Source organism: Urocampus carinirostris, chromosome 13 (genome assembly GCF_059441175.1).
Source record: "Urocampus carinirostris isolate Australia breed hairy pipefish chromosome 13, RoL_Ucar_1.0, whole genome shotgun sequence".
NCBI classification, from domain to species: Eukaryota; Metazoa; Chordata; class Actinopteri; order Syngnathiformes; family Syngnathidae; genus Urocampus; species Urocampus carinirostris.
This window is the reverse complement of record NC_142361.1, coordinates 41,204,345-41,225,030: the sequence shown is the minus strand read 5'-3', so window position 1 is coordinate 41,225,030 and position 20,686 is coordinate 41,204,345. Positions and strand designations below refer to the sequence as shown.

Genomic DNA, 20,686 nt, shown 5'->3' with positions numbered 1-20,686 from the left:
TGCATAATATCAGCGTTTTTCCAAGAATGTTATTTTGCAAGTGCCCGGGTGTTTATGAAAAGCATTGTATAAAAAAATAGAGGTATTACAAATATCTTTTTTTAAAAGTACCGAAGTGAGAGTTCTGCTGGTAATGTCGTTTGACTAAAAAGCCGTTTTCTCGGAAATGAAGAATGTTCAAATTTCGTTTACTCAACGATGAAAAATGAGTGTTGATGTATCTTTTGACACGCGTGGATATAGCTACCTTTTCGATGGGCCTTCAAAACGGAGTCCGAATTGCTTCAATTGACTGGCACCCGCACTTCCCGTTAGAGAGAAAACTCTGGCAGAGAACGAGTTAATTGAGAGAGAAATAGGATTATATTAAAGAAAAGGTTTTCTATCGTCAGTTGGGTCTTCAGCGTCTTTCTCTTAAGAGAGTTATTTTCGCGTTTCATCCCGCTAATGGCCACCGCCATCATCCCATTACGGCTCCAGGGCCGAACGAGGTTAAACGAATGACGCGAGGTGGACGTGGCGCAACGTCCGGGGGCAGTTTCGACGCTCTGCCGGGGCACCGGACGTCAAAATCATCGCCGTCACCTTCGACTTCTGCCGCATTGACGCAACATTCTTGCGCTGATGAAAAATTCTTGGCTCGCGTCCAATGAAAATTGTTCGTCTTAAGATTGAAATACAGGACACGTTTCCTAAAGGGTGGGACACCCCTCTAAGCATAATTCTGCAGGGAAGATTTTCTAGTATTTTTTTATATAGAAATCGACTCTTATCTTTGTACTGCTACAATAAAAAGATGGTTGCACTCCAATTGGCAATAAAATATGCTAAAATTTGTCCCATGCTGTCTCAGTCAGATGCGGGGATTATAATTCACGCGTTTGTTACTTGCCTTCTCAGTGACTGTAATGCACTACTCTCTGGTCTCCCGAAGTCCAAAATCAAGAGCCTTCAGCTGGTACAAAATGATTTTAAGGTTCTGTTCGTATTATACAAAATCATGTATGGACTTGCTCCCTCATAATCTTTCAGATTGAATTTCGCCCTATGTTCCAGTCCGGAGCCTTCGCTCTGAAAACGCCGGTCTACTCGTGATCCCAAGAGCTAAGAAGAAATCCGACAGTGTTTTCCATTGGGGGCCTTGGTGTTGTAGAATGCTCTTCCCTCAGAGATTGGATCTGCAACCTAGTTTAAATCTAGGCTTAAAACACACTTCTATTCTATAGCATGTGAATAACCTATATTTGATGTTGATAATATGTGTATCATTTGCCCTCATGTAGGTTTTAGATGAGGGGATGGTGTCATAATAGTCTGTAAAAATAGTTTGCCATAGTCTTTGATCCGTGCAGCCCTTTGAGACTCTTTGTGATTAAGGGCGTCACAGATAAACATGACTTCACTTGACTAGAAAACAAAGTGTTCACCTGGAAATAAAGTATTCAAACCTAAAATAGAAACTATACACATATTGCCCTTAAAACCGGGATATTGCACAAAACACTGAAACAACTGAAATACTTTTACACCCATCCATTTGCAGAATCTTATGGAAATAAAGTCAAGCGTGGATCAAGTGAAAACATTTAACAGTACGGGGGGAAAAAAGAAAGTAAAAATACTTTTACTGCAATAATATACTTCAGCAAATATGAACATCTCAAATGCTACACGACCAAAATATTGCACTTGGGAAAAGGAGATTCAAAATAACAAGACCGGTGTCGAATATCTGGAAAACACAGTGCACATCCACTAGCTCGTCTTAAATGGGAGAACCTGGTCAGATTTTTTCATTCCCCCAAAATTATTTTTCTGGAGGTTCAACAAGCATTCTCGGGAGCATGTGGCCAGGAAAACCTGGACCGGATGCATCCAAAAATACAAGATTACTGCGACAAATGAAGGTTTGTTTTAAAAAAAAAATCGTGCGATAGGGGACAGCCAAAACATTCACGGTGCTTTATTTGGGGAATCAAACTGAAGAAATATGACAGGACATAAAGACCTGGAAAAACTTAACAGCCAGCAAAAAAGTCAAGATTCGGGTATAAACGAGAGCCCTCTACCGCGGAGCAGCGGGTGTGCATCGCTTGTAATGGAGAGGACCGCATTACCAATAAGAATACAGGAGAGCTAATTCATGGACAAATGGGAAAAATGGATAGACTATAGGAAAAATAAGGACGCCGCTTACGAACAATGAAGACTGGACTTCATTGAAGATACTCCAACACTGCAATATTTTTTACCCTTTGGTTTATTTCTGTTTGATGTATGTTCAAAAAAAAAAAAAAAAAAAAAGTTTATCATACACAACCTCTCGCAGGAGTGAAAAAGACTCCACGTACACAGTTGGAGTTCCAATGTCCCCATAAAAGAGTTCCATTTGTCGCTCGTGACATAACGGAGATGCGACTCGGAACGAAAGTCAATCAAGCCTTAATGGAGTCGTCTCCCAGTAATAAGGTTGAAATGTTTCTCGTTGCGTCCGCGCTTTATCTCCGAGGACTCGGGATTGCTTAAGCTCCACGCTAAGCACACAATCACTCGCGTCAACACGGAAAATCCATTCGGTCCCGACGGCCGCTCGCCACCGATACCACCCGCCGAGTCGTTATTGGCTTTGGCTCCGTTAGCGGGACGACTTTTCCATTAACCGACTTCAATTAAAACGCCGCCGTTATCGGAGACGGCGTGGCACCGGTGGGGACTCGCACCGACAGAATACGCCAAATAAAAGGAGAAAACACAGACCCGTTCGGAGACACCGCTGGTAAGTTGATTCCGTTGAATAAAAAACGGGGGAAATGGGGACTTCGTTCGAGGGTTCGACCGGCTTCTGAATCCGGATGGAAGGACCAAAATGATACGTTTGAACTCGAGTAGACATTTGAAATGAGGACATCGATGGATTTCGAACTTGCAAGGAAAACAGTTCTCAGGTAAGAAAGTCCAACCTGTACTAAAGCCCTCCCCTTACCTTTTTATATGTTTTTATTAAATCTCCTAGGTTGCAAAAGCAGATCTTCACGAAAGGGTGCGGATTCCAAGAACATCAATATGATCAGCCCAAAAAAAATTAAATAATGACAAGACCAAAGAGGTTAAAAAATCTCATCTCATCTCATTAGCTGTACCGCTTATCCTTATTAGGGTCGCGGGGGGGCTGGAGCCCATCCCAGCCATCTCCGGGCAGTGGGCAGGGGACACCCAGAACCAGTCGCCAGCCAGTCACAGGGCAGGGCACACAGGGGACAGATAACCCACTCGCTCATTCCCACCTAGGGACAATTTTGGACCGGCCAATTCACCTGAAATGCATTTCTTTGGAATGTGGGAGGAAACCGGAGAGCCTGGAAGAAACCCACGCAAGCACGGGGAGAACATACAAACTCCGCACAGGAAGGCCGGTACCTGGATTTGAGCTTCCCACGACCTCAGAACTGTGCCGCACACGCGCTAACTACTGCGCCGTCGTGCTGCCCTAGGTCAAAAAATATATAACAAATATATAACAAAAAACTAACAAGGACAAAAATAGTAAGTAGACAATCAAAGTCAGGAAAAAAAAAACATTTTGAGTTTGCAAGGAAGAAATTCCAACATCGTTCTAAGGCCCCTTTCGTCCTACATCCCCTAGGTTACGAAATCGGATCCGCCCTGATGGGAGCGTTCTACTGAAATGAATATGGTGCTTTTTAACACCACCAGGGGTCGCTCCATCTCACACACTGTCCCTCTAGGAGAAAACGTGAAAAGCACTCTCTCCAGACAGACAATGAGATGGAATTAAGATAGAGAAAAGGTGAGCAGTCGAAATTCGCTGACGGCCTGAAAAAAAGGAGAAAGCGCAGCGCGTCGGCAAAGTCTTTATGAATCTTTTTTTCTTCCTTTGACCGAACTTAACCTTGCATTCATATTCGGGAAAACGGTTCTTTTGCGGGGAAGAATTCGAGTTATTATGCGCCAACAACGTGAAGACAGAGCGAGCTAAGAAAAGGGAGGACCCATCTTGCCAGAGTAGAGAGAAATCCTGAGATGAATACATGGCTACAAATCTATGCCGTGCAAAAATGAATAAATTAGGTTGTATACAAATATTTGATCTCACTGTAATTTGTTCATTTGGTATGCATTGTGATTCATTTATTTGGGTATTCATTTTGTCAAGTTTTTTTATTGATTCTTTTGTCCTGTTTTTTCATACATCGTTTTGGAAATTTGTCGTGTGTTGTTATGTATTTATGAAGTATTGTGTCATGCATGTCTTCAAACATTTTGTCACAAGTTCCTAAAAATTGTTTTTCCTGTATTGTCATGTATTTGTCAGGCATTTTGTTGAGTATTGTGGAGTATTTGGTGGAATATAATGCCACGCGTTTGTCGAGCATAGTCACAGATTTGTAATGCATTTTTTTGATTCAGTACTGAATAGTCATGTTATTGTGGAGCATATTTTTCCTGCCTTTTGTTGATTATTTTGTCATGTACTTGTGAAGTATTTTGTCCGGTATCGTCATGTATTTGTGAAAAACTTTGCTGAGTATTTATTCACAACAAAATGTTGCCCAATCGAGGGGGGCGCGTCAAACTGGCAGTTTATCGTCACCTATCGGTTGATTCGTCTCGTCGGTCCATTGGTCCATCACCGATTCATTTGAATAATGACAAAGTACACAACAAAATAAATACTGTAAAAGATAAACGATATTGTATGTGACAAAGTACTCAACCAAGTCGGAGACAAAATGCAAAATGACATCAACGACCTACAAAGAACGCAACAACGTCCACGACATAATACAAACTGAAATTGTAAATGATAGAGTATGTGACAGAGTGAATACCAAAATAAACAAATGACAAAATGCAGAGATTTCTTGATATCGCGTGTGTCGTACATGGGCGTAATTTGAAGGTGTGCTCAAGCACCCCCAAAATTCTATTTTCCCTCATAAAAAGACAGGATTTGCTTCAAACTGATAAAATCACAAGATGGAAAATGAAAAAGGAGAGAAAAACAAAAATGGAAACAACGCAGAGTCTGAAATACCCCACTGCCTTGAAATGGTTCAGTTCAGGATTCCTAGCACTGCTCTTGTCCCGCTCTCTGCTCCTCATCTGAAAAAGAATGCATCATTGTCTAAAACAATGCCATGCTTCTCCTCTATGTGCGGGGGTCTATTACAAATAAATGGTTACCAAGTTGGCATGGCGTAGTAAAAGCGCGTCTGCTAAGCACAAAGTGGAATGTGGCGTTTACAAACGAAAAGTCACAGTCCTGAGTGTGTTGAATGATCCAAAATCACTTTAAAGATGCACTGTGTCTTTATTAAACACTAGATGGCAACGTATGGTTTAATGCGAACCCGGGCAGTTGCAAGTGTGCACAGCGTAGCAGCACGAGTTACTGATTCCACGATGTAAAAGAAACACACATTTTCCAACGTACAGTTCTGAAAATTCATGTTAGTATGGTAGTTCATGTGTATACGGATATTATGCAAACCAATGTTTTTTATTGTATTGAATAAAGGTTTTTGGTACCACAAGGAGGCACTAAATATTACACACTTCCCCTTTAAGTGAAAAAAAAGAATAATAATAAGCAGCTCAGCACCCAAAAGCTCTAAAGAACGGCCCCTTAATTCATTGAATTTCTACGGCATGCATTTGGAGCTATTTATCCTCCAAATGGCAGGATGGCTCCTCCACACTTAAACAGGCACTTCCTCAACTTTGCCTGAATTTCAAATCCAAGCGCTTAGTTTATTCTCAGACTGCTGAAAATAAAACAGGTGCCGTCGTTCTTTTTTTGTTTTTCGTGCATTCCTTCAAAGATTTTTTTTCTAAAAAGGAAGAGCTCTGATCGACGGCAAATTCAGCTCCCGCGTGATAACCGAGAACACAGTGCCCCCTGCCGGCGAGACGAGCCAGTGCAGCTGCTGCACAGGCGCTACTTGATGAGAAAAATCAAGTTAAATAAAATGAATTCATGACTCTGTTTGGGAAATAAAGTATGCTCCGGTGACATGACGATACAGCGCCATAAAACAAATAGATAGCTTGATGACATTACAGCAAAGATTATCTTTGGAACGTGGGAAATTACAGCGCCTCGTAAAATAAAGGAGCAGGTCCCTTGGCGCTCATCACTTTTTCCAATCACTTTGGCGTTTGGGTTTTTTTTTCCGCCTTACCAGAAAATCATTAAAGTGAGCTTGTAAATAATAGGTCGCTGAGGACCAGCAAAAAAAAAATGAAAAAATTGAATTAATGAGTATGCTTTTCCCGACGTTTATTAACTGGCAACAATTTGCTGACTATCTGCACCAAAAGCCGTCTTGAAAATATTCCTTTTGCAACATGAATTACTCGTTGATGTAGGCAGGTTGCGTGACAAAATGAAAATAAAAAAAAGAATTATAACTCACACGCACACAAAAAATGAGAGAGAGAAAATTGAAACATCCATCCATTATCTGTACCACTTATCCTCAGTAGGGTCGCGGGGGTGCTGGAGCCCATTCCAGCTATTTTCAGGCAGTGGGCAGGGGACACCCTCAACTGGTTGCCAGTCAATCGCAGGGCAAAATTGAAACAGAAAAAGAAAAAGAAAGAAAGAAGTAGAAAAAAGAACAAGAGGGAGAGTGAAAAAGAGAGTGACAAGAGAGAACGAGCCACAGAGGAAAGGGGGAAAAGATATAGAATGAAATAGAGAAAGGAAAACAAGAGGGAGGACAAGTGAGAGAGAGAGAGAGAGAGACAAAGAAAGAGAAATGAAAATATAAGATGAACAGGAAGATGGAGAGGGAAAACAGAACAAGAGAGATGAAGAGGAGAAATTGAGAGAAAGAAAGAGCAACAGAGAGAGAAAATTAAAATAGAGGAAGGAAAGAAAATAGGAAATAAATAAATAAATCAAGCTCCGGTCGCTTTGTGAGTCGCATTTTTCTCTTGCGCTTCTCCAGGTGTAACTTTGGGGGCCGGATTTATACCCTCGATTGGGCCCCCGGGCTGTGCGTTTGCCACCCGTGCCTTAAAGCTATTGAAGTTAGCGACATGAGCAAAAAGCTGTCGGATAGGAATCGGTGAGAATGTTCTTCGCCAAGGTGATCAATACTGAAGCAAAACATAAAACAATTTAAACAAAATGAGGAGAAGCCAGCCATTTTGTAGAAATGCTGGCCGATATCCTCTTAAGCGTGGAAGCGACTTTGCAAAAGAGCGTTCGAAAGTCAACGGCTCCCGTAATGAAATTCCAACAAAGGACATAAAGAAAACGGACGTTCTCCAAACACTCGAAGCGTAACTTGTTAAATGATTAACTTTTACGATTCCTGGTTGGACGAAGGAGCTCAATGAGGCGTGGCCTCTTAAATATAATGCACTTCATAAGAAACCATACCTTAAAGGAATCGCAATTCTGACTAACGGTTGGTTCCACAGAGCGGCACCGCAGATGGCAGAGGTCCAGGGTTGGAGTCCACCTACCGTGGCGTTTGCGTGTTCTCCCCATCCCGCATTCCAAAAACATGCGTGTCAGGTGAATTGGCCGGTCCAAACTGTCCTTAGTTTATCTCTGTGTGCCCTGCGACTGGTTGACAAGCAATCCCGGGTGCCCCCTGCCCACGGACGGCCTATATGGGCTCCGGCACCCCCGCGGCCCTCGTGAGGATATAGCGGTGCAGATAGCCGATGGATTGTTCCACCAAAAAAGAAGTCATTTAGAACGCGTACAAGGCCAACTGAGCTACGGCTTAGCCCCGCTCCCTTAACTCACTGGGACAAAGATTGAAGATTGAGTCAAGAGCGCTACGGCAAGTGTCACAGCACGAGACATTTGGCAGGAAGTCATTGATGCGCACTTGAGCCCTCAAAGATCACACAGGATTCATACACCTTATTCATGGTCAAATTCAAGCACCGTCAAGGCCCTTCTTTATTGTTATTGAAACATTATAGGAAGAAATCCAGCGCCCATCAAAAGAACATGTTCTGTTGTTGTCCCCATCTTGCTGCTAGCACTCGTTTTGTGCTATTTTGAGTCGCTTCCATTCATGATCTACGATTTGCGTCAACGGGGATGCTAGATCTCGTGCATCTGTTCTATAAGAGGCGAGCCGTTTCATTTGAAATGAAAGTGGGATAAGAAAGATTGATGCGGTTGAGAAAATAGTAGGATTTATGCAATGTTTTTTTTCAATACAAAACAATACAGGATACTTATACAAGCCTTAAACATACTTATACATGAAAAAAAAATAGCACTGAAGCAACTTACCACCAAATTCAAAAAAATGATCTTGGCTACGCTCTCCAGTGTCTCGCACACATTATGAAAAGGCAGAGAGGAAACACGAGAAAATTGGCAGACTATTTCTATAGAAAATCCACAGGCAATGCTATATCAAGACTCAACCAACACGGTGCCCGCGGGCACCCGGTCGCCCGCAAGGACCACATGAGTCGCCCGCGGGCCTGTTCCAAAAATAGCACATCTCATAGAGAGCTGCGTCTAAAAATTAATTTTGTTCTGTTGCTATTATTTTTTTAATCACACTTGTATGTATATAGATTTAAAAAATACTATCTTAAAAATACTTTAAGGTTAACGCGCACAATATTTACCTATGGGCAGTAAAGTAGAGCTTGTGGGATGTGGAGAGTAAGCTAGCGGGCGCTGTATGCACTTTCGTACCCCAAAAACATGGCAGAAAAAAGAAAGAAAACGTATCTCTTTCACAGTGAATGGGAAGAGGAGTTCTTTTTTACGACTGTAAAAGAAACCTGCGTGTGTCTGATTTGCGGGACGACCGTGGCGACAGCAAAACGGCACAATGTGGAGAGACATTTCAATACGTGTCACAAAAGCTACCATGATAAATATCCACCTGCAAGCGCCCTACGGGCAGAAAAAGCCCGTGAGCTAAAGACCGCTCTGGGTAAGCAACAGTCTTTTTTTACGAGGCCGGCCAAAAACTCACAAAAAGCAACCGAAGCCTTGTTTAGAGCTACACATTTTCTGATCAAGAAAAAAAAGGCATTTACAGATGGAGAAGTTGTCAAAGAAGCGATGTTATTAATTGCTAACACTGTATTTAAAGACGAGAAAAATGGAAGCGACCTAATCTCCACTCTTTCCGACGTCCAACTGGGGGCATCTACGATGGCAAGACGAGTATCAGCTATGTCCAGTAACTTGGTCGATCAGTTGGAGCAGGATCTGGCGAAGTGCAAGTGGTTTAGCCTCCAGTGCGATGAGTCCGTGGACAGCAGCAGTACAGCGCAGTTATTGGTTTTTATCCGGATGGTGTTTAATGATTTCTCCACAAAAGAAGAACTCCTGACACTACTGCCCTTAAAGACAACTACGAGAGGAGTTGACATTTATAACACGGTGAAGGAGTTTTTCGTGCAGAAAAAGGTGCCATTGGAAAAGCTGGTAGCGGTGACAACAGACGGGGCTCCTGCTATGGTCGGCCGACAGACAGGTTTCATCGCTCACTGTAAACGTGACCCAGACTTCCCCAAATTTCTGCATTACCATTGCATCATTCACCAGCAGGCGTTGTGTGCGAAAGTGATCGGCTTTGGGCACGTGATGACTCCCGTTGTGAAAATCATAAACAACATCCGCTCCAAAGCAAAGCAGCACAGGATTTTCAAGGTACTATTAGAGGAGATGTCAGCAGAATATGGGGACCTACTGCTACACACAGAAATCAGATGGCTCAGCAGAGGACGAGTTTTGCATCGTTTTTTGTCTCTTTTGCGTGAAATCAAAGAGTTCATGCAGTCCAAAGGCGAAGATGTCTCACTGCTAGAGGACACAGAGTGGACACTTGACCTTGCATTTTTGGTGGACATTACTGGGAAATTAAACCTCCTGAACTGCCAGCTGCAAGGCAAAGGTAAGACTGTTGTCGATATGATAAGTGCTTTAAATGCATTTAAAGCCAAAATGAATGCATTCTCTGCAGATTTACAGAGAAAAAAAGTTCTGCACTTTCCCTCTGTGCAGTCAGTGCTGAAAGACAATGCTTCTGCATCTGAGACATTTGAAAAAGTGGCAGAAAAGTACATTGAAGTAATAAACAGACTTGGGCAAGAGTTTGAGAATAGGTTTTGTGACCTTCATCAGCTTGAACCATGTGTGTTCTTCATTTCCAACCCTTTCATGAATGGGGACACAACATGCTTTGCTGAGCAGTTAAGTGCAACGTTCAACTTGGATGCTGGACAGGTGGAGATTGAAATTATAACATTGCAAAATGATCTCCATCTCAAAGCCTACCAGGCTGCACCAAACTTTTGGCGCCTTGTTGACACAGAGAAGTACAGTGGAGTATGCACAGCAGCCATGAAGGTTGCCAGCCTGTTTGGCTCAACCTATCTCTGTGAATCAGCATTTTCTGACATGAACTTCATCAAAAACAAACACAGAACACGCCTCACTGATGCACATCTGAGAGACTCACTCACAGTTGCAGTGTCAAGTTACACACCAGATTACAACACACTGGTGAACAGCATGCAATGCCAGTCTTCCCACTAACCAAGGACGGATACCAGATGTAGTCAGTGACAACATGGTAGTGCCATGGCAAAGTTGAATTAAAATATTGAAGAATTGTGTTCAATTTAAAAGTGTGTTCATGACATTTAAAAGTTATAATTTTGTTAAACATAACACAGACTTGGCCATTAGTTCAAAATGTGAAATAAAAAATGTATTACATATTTAAAAATATGTAAGTTGATTTTGTTTAACATTACATAATTGTTAACTTTTTGAAACATGTTGCAACATAGTTCATGATTTGTTAACAGGGCATGTCAGTGGCTTGTGCAAATGGGATATTTTTTGCTAAAATGTAGTGATGTAAGTGATCATCTGAAAATGTAACAAATACTGTGATTAATAGAGATAAAGTGTTGAATATTGATATCTGTTTCCCACCTTGTTGTCATTTTTGATAATCATTGTTAGAAATCATTAACATGATCAGTGTCTTTACATAGGTGAGTATTACTAATCATTATAAATAATGTATAACTAAAGGCAAACTGAGCAAATTTGTTATTTCAGAAGAGCGTATCAAACTGGTAGCCCTTCGTATGATTCAGTAACCGTGAAGTAGCTCTCAGTTTCAAAAAGGTTGGTGACCCCTGCTCTAATGACTACATTCGTACAAATTGGTGTTTGATCCAAAAACTGAAGTCTTTTTTGAGTGACTTAAATGAAAAAAAAATGAACTCCAACACAGCCTTGGGAAGGGTTGGCTAAGTGAGATGAACGGCCATCTTGGCTACTCGACTAGCATGATTTGGAGAGAATGTTAGCCCATCCATCCATCCATTATCTGCACCGCTTCTCCTTAAAGGGTTCCGCGGGGGTGCCGGAGCCCATGTAGGCCGTCTTCAGGCAGGGGGCAGGGGACACCCTCAACCGATTGCCAGCCAGTCTCAATGACAACTCACTCGCTCATTTACACCTAGGGACAATTTTGGTTAGGCCAATTGACCTGACATGTTTTTGAAATGTGGGAGGAAACCGGAGTGCTCGGAGGAAACCCACGCAAGCACGGGGAGAACATGCAAACTCCACACAGGATCTCATGACCTCAGAACTGTGCCGCACATGCGATGACCACTGCGCCGCCATGCTGCCCAGAATGTTAGCCCAAGAACAAAAATTGATTGCGATTTATTGCCGATAATTCTGGTTCCCTAGAAAGTAAATAAGAACAACGATCGGGTTTAGGGCGGAAATAATTGAATAGGTTTAGATTTTGATATTTTTCTTAAATTGAGATATCCGCAAAAGAAGTTTGGATAAAAACGTCCCACCGTTCTCCAAAATATTAGATTATTTTATACAAAAATAAAACTTTATATCTTTGTATAAAAACGAAGGCATCAAATGATCATCCTGCGGGGCACAATTGCCCCTTGTACATGTTGTATTCATATTTGGGGTATTCATTGTTTAGGTAGACATTTTCTTCACATATTGGGTATTTTGGAAATCGCAGAAACGTAAATAAATACAACAACATTGTATTAGGGCTGAAAGAAAAAAGCGATCAAATTGAATATTAAAAGTGTGGCATCACCGAATTTTGTGCCGCGCGGTTTATGAGCCACTAAGCACGTTAAAACATTGCAAAGAAGTGTGTCTCGTTGTGAAAGTGAGGATGTTAGTACCACTTTGGTCTGGCAGAGGGCGCCTCCAGACCGTTTTTATAAAAGTATCTTATTTTTTTTTTATGAAAATGGCTTCATCACAAACAAAATTGCACGAAAGAGTTGGACACTAAAAAAGTGAACAATGAAAGGAAACAAAGTGTTGCAGAAATACCAAGAAAAAAAACTGAAAATTAACAAAGTAAAAAGAAAAATAATAGTGACACGTTTATCTCAAAACAATTGGTAAATTATTAAGCATAGCACATATCATTTGCCATTGGGAATGTTTATCATATTTAAAGATTTACCCCAAAAACAAATTTGTTGACATTTTCAAAAATGGGTTTACATTGTTTATTTTTTTTTTTGTGGATAAAAATGTTTCCACACATAAAATAGAATATAGTGCTTCCTTTTTGTCTTGTATGATAAGTCCAAATGTAATAGATAGATAGATAGATAGATAGATAGATAGATACTTTGTTCATCCCCGAAGGGAAATTCACATTTCCAGCAGCATCCCTGAGCTGAGAACAATCGAGAACAATCAAAAATAACACGGGAGCTGCTGGAGTGGCTGCCATTCGTGACGGCGCCGGAAGAAAAGATTCAATTTGAATCATGTACTATGATGGTGGATAAGATTCTTACATATCTACCCAAGTGTTGTTGTGTGTTGTTATTATTTTCCTTCTGGACTGATCAGTCATTAACCACATCAATGAACTGAAAGATTGATACAAAATAAAAAGGTAAACATAAAATATGTTGAGAGTATTGCTTCCTTCATGATTAATCCCAATCAAAATATGAGGCTGTTTCGAATTACATCGTGGGGGAAAACGTGAGCACTATCTGCTGGCCAAATCGGTAACCACGGAATTAGATTCTGAATTCAAGAAATACAAAGCAATTTGTTCCACAAAAAGATTCTGTTTCATGGACTATTTTTTGGATCCGTCCAAAACATCAATATTTCAAATGGAGGAGGAAATAAAAAATCGATTCATCGTAAAAAAGAATTGACCGATTCATCGATTATTAACAATATCATGAGTAGCAGCCCTACTTTGTACGGGGGAAAAAAACATGTTTCTGTACCCCAAAGTATTAGTTTGAGTAGTGACTGTACTTCATAAAGAATGGAGACAAGAATTCAGTTCAATAGATTTGGGGCTTCTTTTGGCAAGCGGAGCAGACGGCGAAGATCTTTCGGGCGACTTGACGGGGAGCCATCAAACCGCCAGCAAAGAGATTGTTGATCAACCTCATCCTTGTCATCCGCTGCCATCAAAGACGCTCGAACGCATCAAAGACCTCGTCGCCTAGAGAGACGTTTTTGAAGCTCCGCTTCAAATGAAGCCTCGCCAGCTTCCATCAAAATGGCAGTCGCAAAAAATTCACTGGAAATAATTTGGGTCGCTGAAATCTAGGTATACACTGTCACTATTTGTTTCCGCAGATACCTGGACAGGAAAAGCTTACGTAGTCATCCACTCTGTCTAGAAAATCTGGAGGACATTGCCACGGGACAAAATTAGTCTTAACCTCATAATTGTTATTCTAACGCAACAAGCCCCTTAAAAAAAAAGACCAACGGGCTCAGAGACACTTCCCTCCTCGGGGCCATCGCCCCCCCTAAACAAGCACACAAAATATATTGCCTGTATACTCCTATTTTATTTCCTTTATTTTGGTTGCTTAATGTCATTGCACTATTATTCTGATGCACTTACAACTTTCAGCACGGCCTCGAAAATATTGCCCATCTGTTCGAGTATTTTTTTTTTTTTTAAGTCTTTCAATCAATATTTATTTGATCTAAACAACAAATTACTGTTATAAATGGCCAGGAAAACAGTGAATAAAAAGCTTGAAAAATGAGTTTTACGGGTCTCAGATACATCAAAATCTTAAGATTACATAGTCTTTAAAAATGGTATATACATGCAAAACACGTTTGAAAGGGTACAAGAAAAGAAATGATGTATTTTGAAATTTTTTAAAAAACATTTTAGGTTTTATGCTTTGAAATGGTTGTCAATTGTCAAATATGAACTTTTATAGATAGCTTTATATATTTGCGTTTATCCTACAATGAAAAAAATCAAAAGGTATTTTTCCTGAAAAACATAGCTAAAATGGTAATCCTCAATTGGTACAAGATTTCCCTGCCATTTTCAGCGATTTGGGGTTACAAAAGGAGATTTTGTATGCCGTTGCATAGCAACGCGTTTAGAAAGAAAATATGTCTGACACATCGCGTAGGTTGTGAAAAGCCAAACTTTAGAACATTGCACAACACAGTTATAAAAAATCCCAAAACAATCCATCTAGAATAGTCCATTGTACTCAACCGCCATTAGCCAACTCTGGACTGCAAACATCTGACTTACAGGAATATTGCGATAAAGTCTTTTATATTCTTGAATGCAATTACGGAAAACAAATGTCGTACAATCAGGATTCATAATCAACCGAATTCATATAAGCTTACCGGTCTACTTTTTCATGACATTCTAATATGTTGAGACGGCAGATGAATTTTAGCCCGCATCAGCAATGTTCAGCTGGTTTGTAATGACTTCAGAAAGGATGACGTTTTATCTCTTTAATTGCTTGAAGCCTCTTTTTACCACGCGGTGTCATTCCCACACACTTTTCATTTATTGCACAATCTATGGAGTGAAACTGCCAAGAAACATAGGAATGGCAACAATTTTGAGCATTTACAAGCACGTCACCCGAAACTCAAGCATTTCCCTAACCTTGAAAACAAATCATTCGAATTCAAGCATTTCCTAGGATTTGAAGCACCCATGCACACCCTGAAAGTACAGTACTCCTTTCCAACCACAACGTTCTGGTACACAGATACGTTTCAATTTTGGGAGTCGCATCTCAAAGCAGACCGGGTCAACAAGCACATTGCTCAAAGTCAAAGGGTCTTAAACTTACCGGCGTTGACGATAGCGTCTAATTCCAGGACTGTGATGTCCCCTTTGTAGAGCGATACTTTGTCACTCAGTCCGCCTCTGCCCGGAAAAAGATGCCCGTCTTCTTTTCTGTCGGCTAAATAAAAGGGAAAAAAGAAATAGTCAGTAAATACATGTACTATACTTGACTATAAAAGGACAGTGTGCCGTGCCCCAAAAAACAGCAGTGATTAAAAATGAAGGACATATGTAGAAATATATAAGATCCCTTTTAGTTGGCTCGGCATCAAACTCACAACCGTGAGGGCTTGACCAGAAGAGCTAATGGGGACATTCTTTTAAACAAACTATTGCATACTAGTAGGATTCGGATGAAAACTAATTTGAAACTGACGGTTTGTTTTACTTTTTTTCAGGTCAACAAACTTAAAATTGGAAGCGCTTCCGATACGGTTTGAAGCAGTCCGGTATGCATATTAGTTATTATACGTTTTCCTATTGGAAAATAACAGTTCTGAGTGGTATTTCAACCAGAAAGGTGAATGTTAAAGATATTTCTCCTTGAAAAGAATTGGGACATGTGTAAGAGTACTAATTAGATGGACTATTGTGGAGCAACTGGAGAACTTTGCAAGAAACATTTGGAAAGAATATATTTTAGAACTGATGTGAGATACTACAACGTTCTGGACAGTCAAGATGTCCAAATCTGATGTAAAGAAAGAATGTGTTATTGAACTGACTTGAGATCCTTTTGTAATTTAGACATGTCCAGACAGTCAAATAGTCTAAGAGTTGGTTGTGTTGAGAGCCCTGATGTCGAAGTTGTTATGTAAAGACAGGCTTTATCAAATAGGGCTAAATAAACATGGCTGCACAAAAGGGTCAGTTCTTATGGAGAAGATTTTTGAACAGATCTCATCAAATGTCTGAACATCATTTTAACCATACTAAAGTTGAATTCTCTTACAGTCATTTTCTTCTCTCCAAGTTGGAATCTTGTCCAGACTAATATATTCTTGACGACGATAGCCCTCCTTTCGTCTTTCTTCCCGGTCCATGAGGAGAAGTCTCTCTGTCAAAAAAAGAAAACGATTAAAGAGTTAGCAATGGTGTAGATTAACCCAGAGATTCAAAAATTGTTCTTTTAGACGGGATTTTGACCTAAAATTAAAAAAAGAAGAAGAAATAAGAACTGTTAGGACACCTGGATTAAATAAATATTGGGATCGTAGGTTTTAACTTTGAGACCATGTAATTTCTAATCACCGATTTGTTTTAATGGATGGCACTTTTGTTATTTTCAGTGTGCATTTGACGTGTTTCACGAACAAAAATCTATTCTTTTTGATAAGTTAAGCGTTTAGTAGACACTCAAAATGAGGAGGAAAAACATCAATGGATTTTGAACTCGCATGGCTAACATAAAAGGACTGCAAAAGAAACTCTCACAATTCTAAAAACCTTCCCCTGGTCTTTTGTTTTGTTAAATCTCCCGAGTTACCCGAAGGAAGGGGTCTCCAAACTTGTTTGGTCTAGCGGACCCTCTTAAAATTCTATTCTTTGAATACAGCCACAGTCTCTTGGCAAACTAGGCAGACACAGCCGTTTCAGATTTCGGTGAAACGAATACTATAAATTCCACTTGTTCTGGAAGTGGCAGCACTCGCAGTCAACTGCCCATTTTTTATTCAAAGTTGCCGTGTCGAAAATGAGCTGCGCTAAAATTCTCACAGAAAGCCAAGGGGAGGGTGACCAAAGGGCTATCATCTGTTGACATGGATGGAGATTTTTTTTTTTTTCGATTTTTTTGTACCAATGTATTTTATACAGCGGTCAACATTATTGCCGGGCCACATATTATTAATTCTATGAAAGTGGCTACAGGCCAGTAGAATTCGATCATGGGCCGTAACTGGTCCCCGGGCTGGAGTTTGGACATTTTGCCCCAATAGGATGTGAATATCAAAGAACAGCAACGCGATTGGCCGATAGTGACAATGATATAAACAGTGCATAAGTCAAAACAATAAACAACAGTGGCGTATTATAGTCAAAAGGACAAACAGGCATTCCATACACATCCTTTGCAGGTGTCCAATATTAAAACCCAAATAAAATCATCACCATTATAATACCTAATGCTTGCTTCCAAAGTAGAACAATAGTATGGGTTTAGGAGTAACTCAAAAGATCGGGCTCAAATTGGACATCGTAAACTTCATAAAAATAGTAAAACTCAGGATTGCACACTCAGATACTCCAGTCAGAATTGAGTATGGCCAGATACTGGACATGCCCCAAAATTCCCTCATTGTTGGCAAGGTAAAAGTAGAAAGAGAAGTGGCCATTGCCCTATTTTGTCTAGGACTCTTATAAAGACACATGCTGTTCAAACTATAAAAAGAGCCAAGGCCAGAAACTGGATTACGGGGTCCTTTGTGTTTGGTGGCTTTCGTCGAACTAGGAGAAATCCTTATTTTTTGACCGTCCCAATTTTGGGAAATTTTTCACATCCTGTAAAACTTCTCCTGCAGACTCATCCAGGTGACGAACGGAACGGAATGGGGATTTGCAGTTCCAAAAACCATCAAAAACTGTCCGAGAGAGAGGTTGTTTGAGTTCAAGGAATGTTTTTTAAACTACAAAGCATTTTTTAAAACAAACAAAAGTAAACCGACATTCAAGAAAAGGGCTTCAAACCTGGGAAATGTTTGTGATCAGAGGCAGGTTGTATAATCACAGTCTCCCCCAAAATGTATTTGCCCCAAAATGCTTACACGCGTTTTGTAATAAACATCAAAGTAATAGAAGAAATCAGCAGAACGTGCAGCAAGAAAACTTGCAAATTAGAATGAAGGCCCCGGGGCGCTTGAACGCCACATCAAAGGCTTCGGGAACAAACTTGTATCTTGCTGATAATGGGCTCCCAATTTGCATAGTTTTACTTTCTATTTACGCTACCTGCGCTTTGTTGTGCCTACTATAAAAGTAGCAGAGAGGACACCGGGATCAAGAGCAGCCACTATTTCTATACAAAAGGAATACCCTGCTTGGGTTTTTCGGCTTCATTCTCCTCAGATGTATCCAGCATGCGCTGTGCTTGTACTTAGTCCGGTCGAAGTTGCCAGAAAGAGAGAAAGACAAATTAAAGTAGGTCGTATGAATCCACCGGGCAAAAACTGGCTGAAAAGACAGACGTTCGGTCCACACGTGAAATTTCAAAACAGCAGTTTTCAAGGACGACTCAATTAGACCAGGTCAATGAACAATGACTTGGAGAGCCATCAACACAGCCCAAAAAAATCATCAGCTGCTAACTGTCCTTTCTGCAGAATATTGCCAGAAGAGTCTTCGAGACTTTTACGATGACACGGTTCTCCCGCCTCTATTCTCGCAAACAATGTACAGACGCTCCCCAACTTTCAACCATTCGACTTACAAAAAACGGTAGATATGAAAGTTTTTTGGGGATGTGGAAGAATATTCGGATATTGCTGCAAGTTAAATTTTGTATCGTGTGCACCTTTTTCCGAGTAGAGGACATTATTGTAGTGCTTCTTTCCGCCGCTACCGGCGTGTGGCGCTGTGAGAGGTCACCCGGCATCCACCCTGAATAAGAAATCCAGCTACCGCTTCCTAGTTTGTGTGTAAATATCTCTTCTTCACCTGCTCGTAATCCCACCGCTGCCACCATTGTAGTGTGTGGTTTTGTGTGGGTAATGGATCGCTCCTCCTTCATGAAAAAAAATACTCAAAAACACTTACGTCTCTTTGGAGAGCGACAACCGTCAGCATCAGTCCGTTGTAAACGCCGAACTCTCTCCAAAACTAAACTCTCGCCACCCTACTGAAGTTCATACTCATCTCACATTCTATGCCTACGCTATCTCCAGCATGCTAAGAACTTTGAAATTTTTATTGTTTAATATCTCAAGCGTCCATTCAAGATGGTTGGTGTAATGTCTAAAGAAGAGGCGAGCGGGCAGTTTCTTTTAAAGCGAAAGAGGAATAAAAAAAAGCTTGATGCGGTTGAGAAAATGGTTGGATGGCTTTTTTTCTTCCACTTTCTACTACAGATGAGGAAGTTGCCCTAACTCTTGAAGCGCATCTTCCAGAAGTGAGTTAAACTCAACTTTATCTTTGCAAAGCATATTATTTTATGAAATGTTTATACTTTAGTACAAAACAATGCAGGTTACGTATAAAAGCCTTAAATATAATTATATAAACCTTATCCATACAAAACATAGCACTGGAGCAACTTACCAACAAATTCAACATACAAACGATCGTCCGGAACCTATCTCGTTCGAAGTAGGGCAGCGTCTATGTCGTTTCATCAATGACAATAAAGGCAATTCTGTTCTATTCTATTTTGGAATACGCAAGCTAAAGGCCACAGACCTTATTAAACATGAGGGATGTTCTACTCAAGTTCTGGTATCTGTTCATGCAAGCAAAATGTCAGGGTTTTGGTACGGGGTTAGCTTCTCAATATTAAAGCCCCTTAAAAACTCCAATAACGATTCAACATTCTTTTTAGACCTTACAAAAAGAAGAGGGAGCCGTTTCATTTATGCCTACAATAATGGTGGACCCCGGTCCATCGCCAACCTAGATGGCCCGGGCTACTAGAATTGCCAACTGCATCACAAATCTTTGTGCATTTCTGGTGGAATTCGGCTTGGATGTTAACCCTTTGAAATTAACACAATGAGGATGATCAGTACGATGATAATCATTGAATCGTTTGAATTTCACTCAGGGTTTATGTCAAGTGCTATTATGAAAATGAATGATAAAGAAGAGAAGAAGAGCATGAATAAGTGAAAAGAAAAGCAATAAAAAGGACAAGAATCAACGAGGAAAAAAGAAATGAAACACAAAAGAAGAAGAACAAAGAAGAGGGGAAAAGAAGAAAAAAAACAAACAAGAATAGGGCAAATAAAAATGGGTAAGCAAGACCAAGAGAGAAGTAAAAGAGGGAGAAGAACACAAATGAGTGTAAGGAGAGAAAGAAAGCAAGAAGGGAAAAAGAAGGCAGGTCAAGAACAGAAAAAGAACAAGAGGATTAAAATGAAGAAGACGGAAAAGAGAAGGAAAATAAATGATAAGTAAATGAAAAGCAAAAAGAGGAAGAACTAGAGGAAGAACAACAGGTAGAAAAGAAAAAAGATCAACAAGAGAAGGAAGACGAAAATAGAACATAACAAGAACAATAGGAAATTTATAAGAAGGAAAACAAGATGGGAAAAACAAGAAAGAGGAAAGAGAGTGAACTAAAATAAAAAAGAAAATAAGGGAGAAAACAAGTAAGAGAAAGACCAAAAAGAGGAAGACCAAGAAGACTATAAAAACAATTTGTAAGAAGAAGTTGACCAAGAAAGAAAAAAACACAAATGAATAAACAAGAAAAGGAAGAGCAGGAAAAAAAAATGAAAAAAATGAAAAAAAAAACAAGAAGAGGGAAACAATGAGACGAAAATAAGGGAAAAATAAGCAGCCCTCCATCCAGCTCACGCAAGTCTCGCGAGATTTCCCCACCCGCGTGT

At 40.3% G+C, this 20,686-nt stretch overlaps 2 protein-coding genes across 8 annotated transcripts in view; one reads left to right on the top strand and one right to left on the bottom strand.

The window, feature by feature from the left end:
- macrod2 (mono-ADP ribosylhydrolase 2) overlaps positions 1 to 20,686 on the bottom strand; it is a 313,061-nt gene that overhangs the window by 291,653 nt on the left and 722 nt on the right. For all 5 annotated transcript variants that reach the window (XM_088352058.1, XM_088352061.1, XM_088352059.1 and 2 more), the window contains exons 2-3: positions 16,102 to 16,206; positions 15,154 to 15,267 (exon numbers count right to left, since the gene is read on the bottom strand). In XM_088352058.1, coding sequence (XP_088208184.1) covers positions 15,154 to 15,267; positions 16,102 to 16,206 — 219 coding nt within the window. The remainder of the gene's footprint in view (positions 1 to 15,153; positions 15,268 to 16,101; positions 16,207 to 20,686) is intronic.
- The window catches only part of LOC148354567 (general transcription factor II-I repeat domain-containing protein 2A-like), an 83,205-nt gene continuing 70,950 nt past the window's right edge, over positions 8,432 to 20,686 (top strand). Inside the window, exons 1-3 of one of the 3 annotated variants that reach the window (XM_088352056.1) lie at positions 8,432 to 8,948; positions 9,111 to 9,917; positions 9,987 to 11,170. In XM_088352056.1, coding sequence (XP_088208182.1) covers positions 8,714 to 8,948; positions 9,111 to 9,917; positions 9,987 to 10,561 — 1,617 coding nt within the window. In that variant the 5' untranslated portion in view covers positions 8,432 to 8,713 and the 3' untranslated portion in view covers positions 10,562 to 11,170. Of the gene's footprint in view, positions 8,949 to 9,110; positions 11,171 to 20,686 lie in introns of those variants that run through there. The other 2 variants (XM_088352057.1, XM_088352055.1) reach the window with 2 other exon arrangements.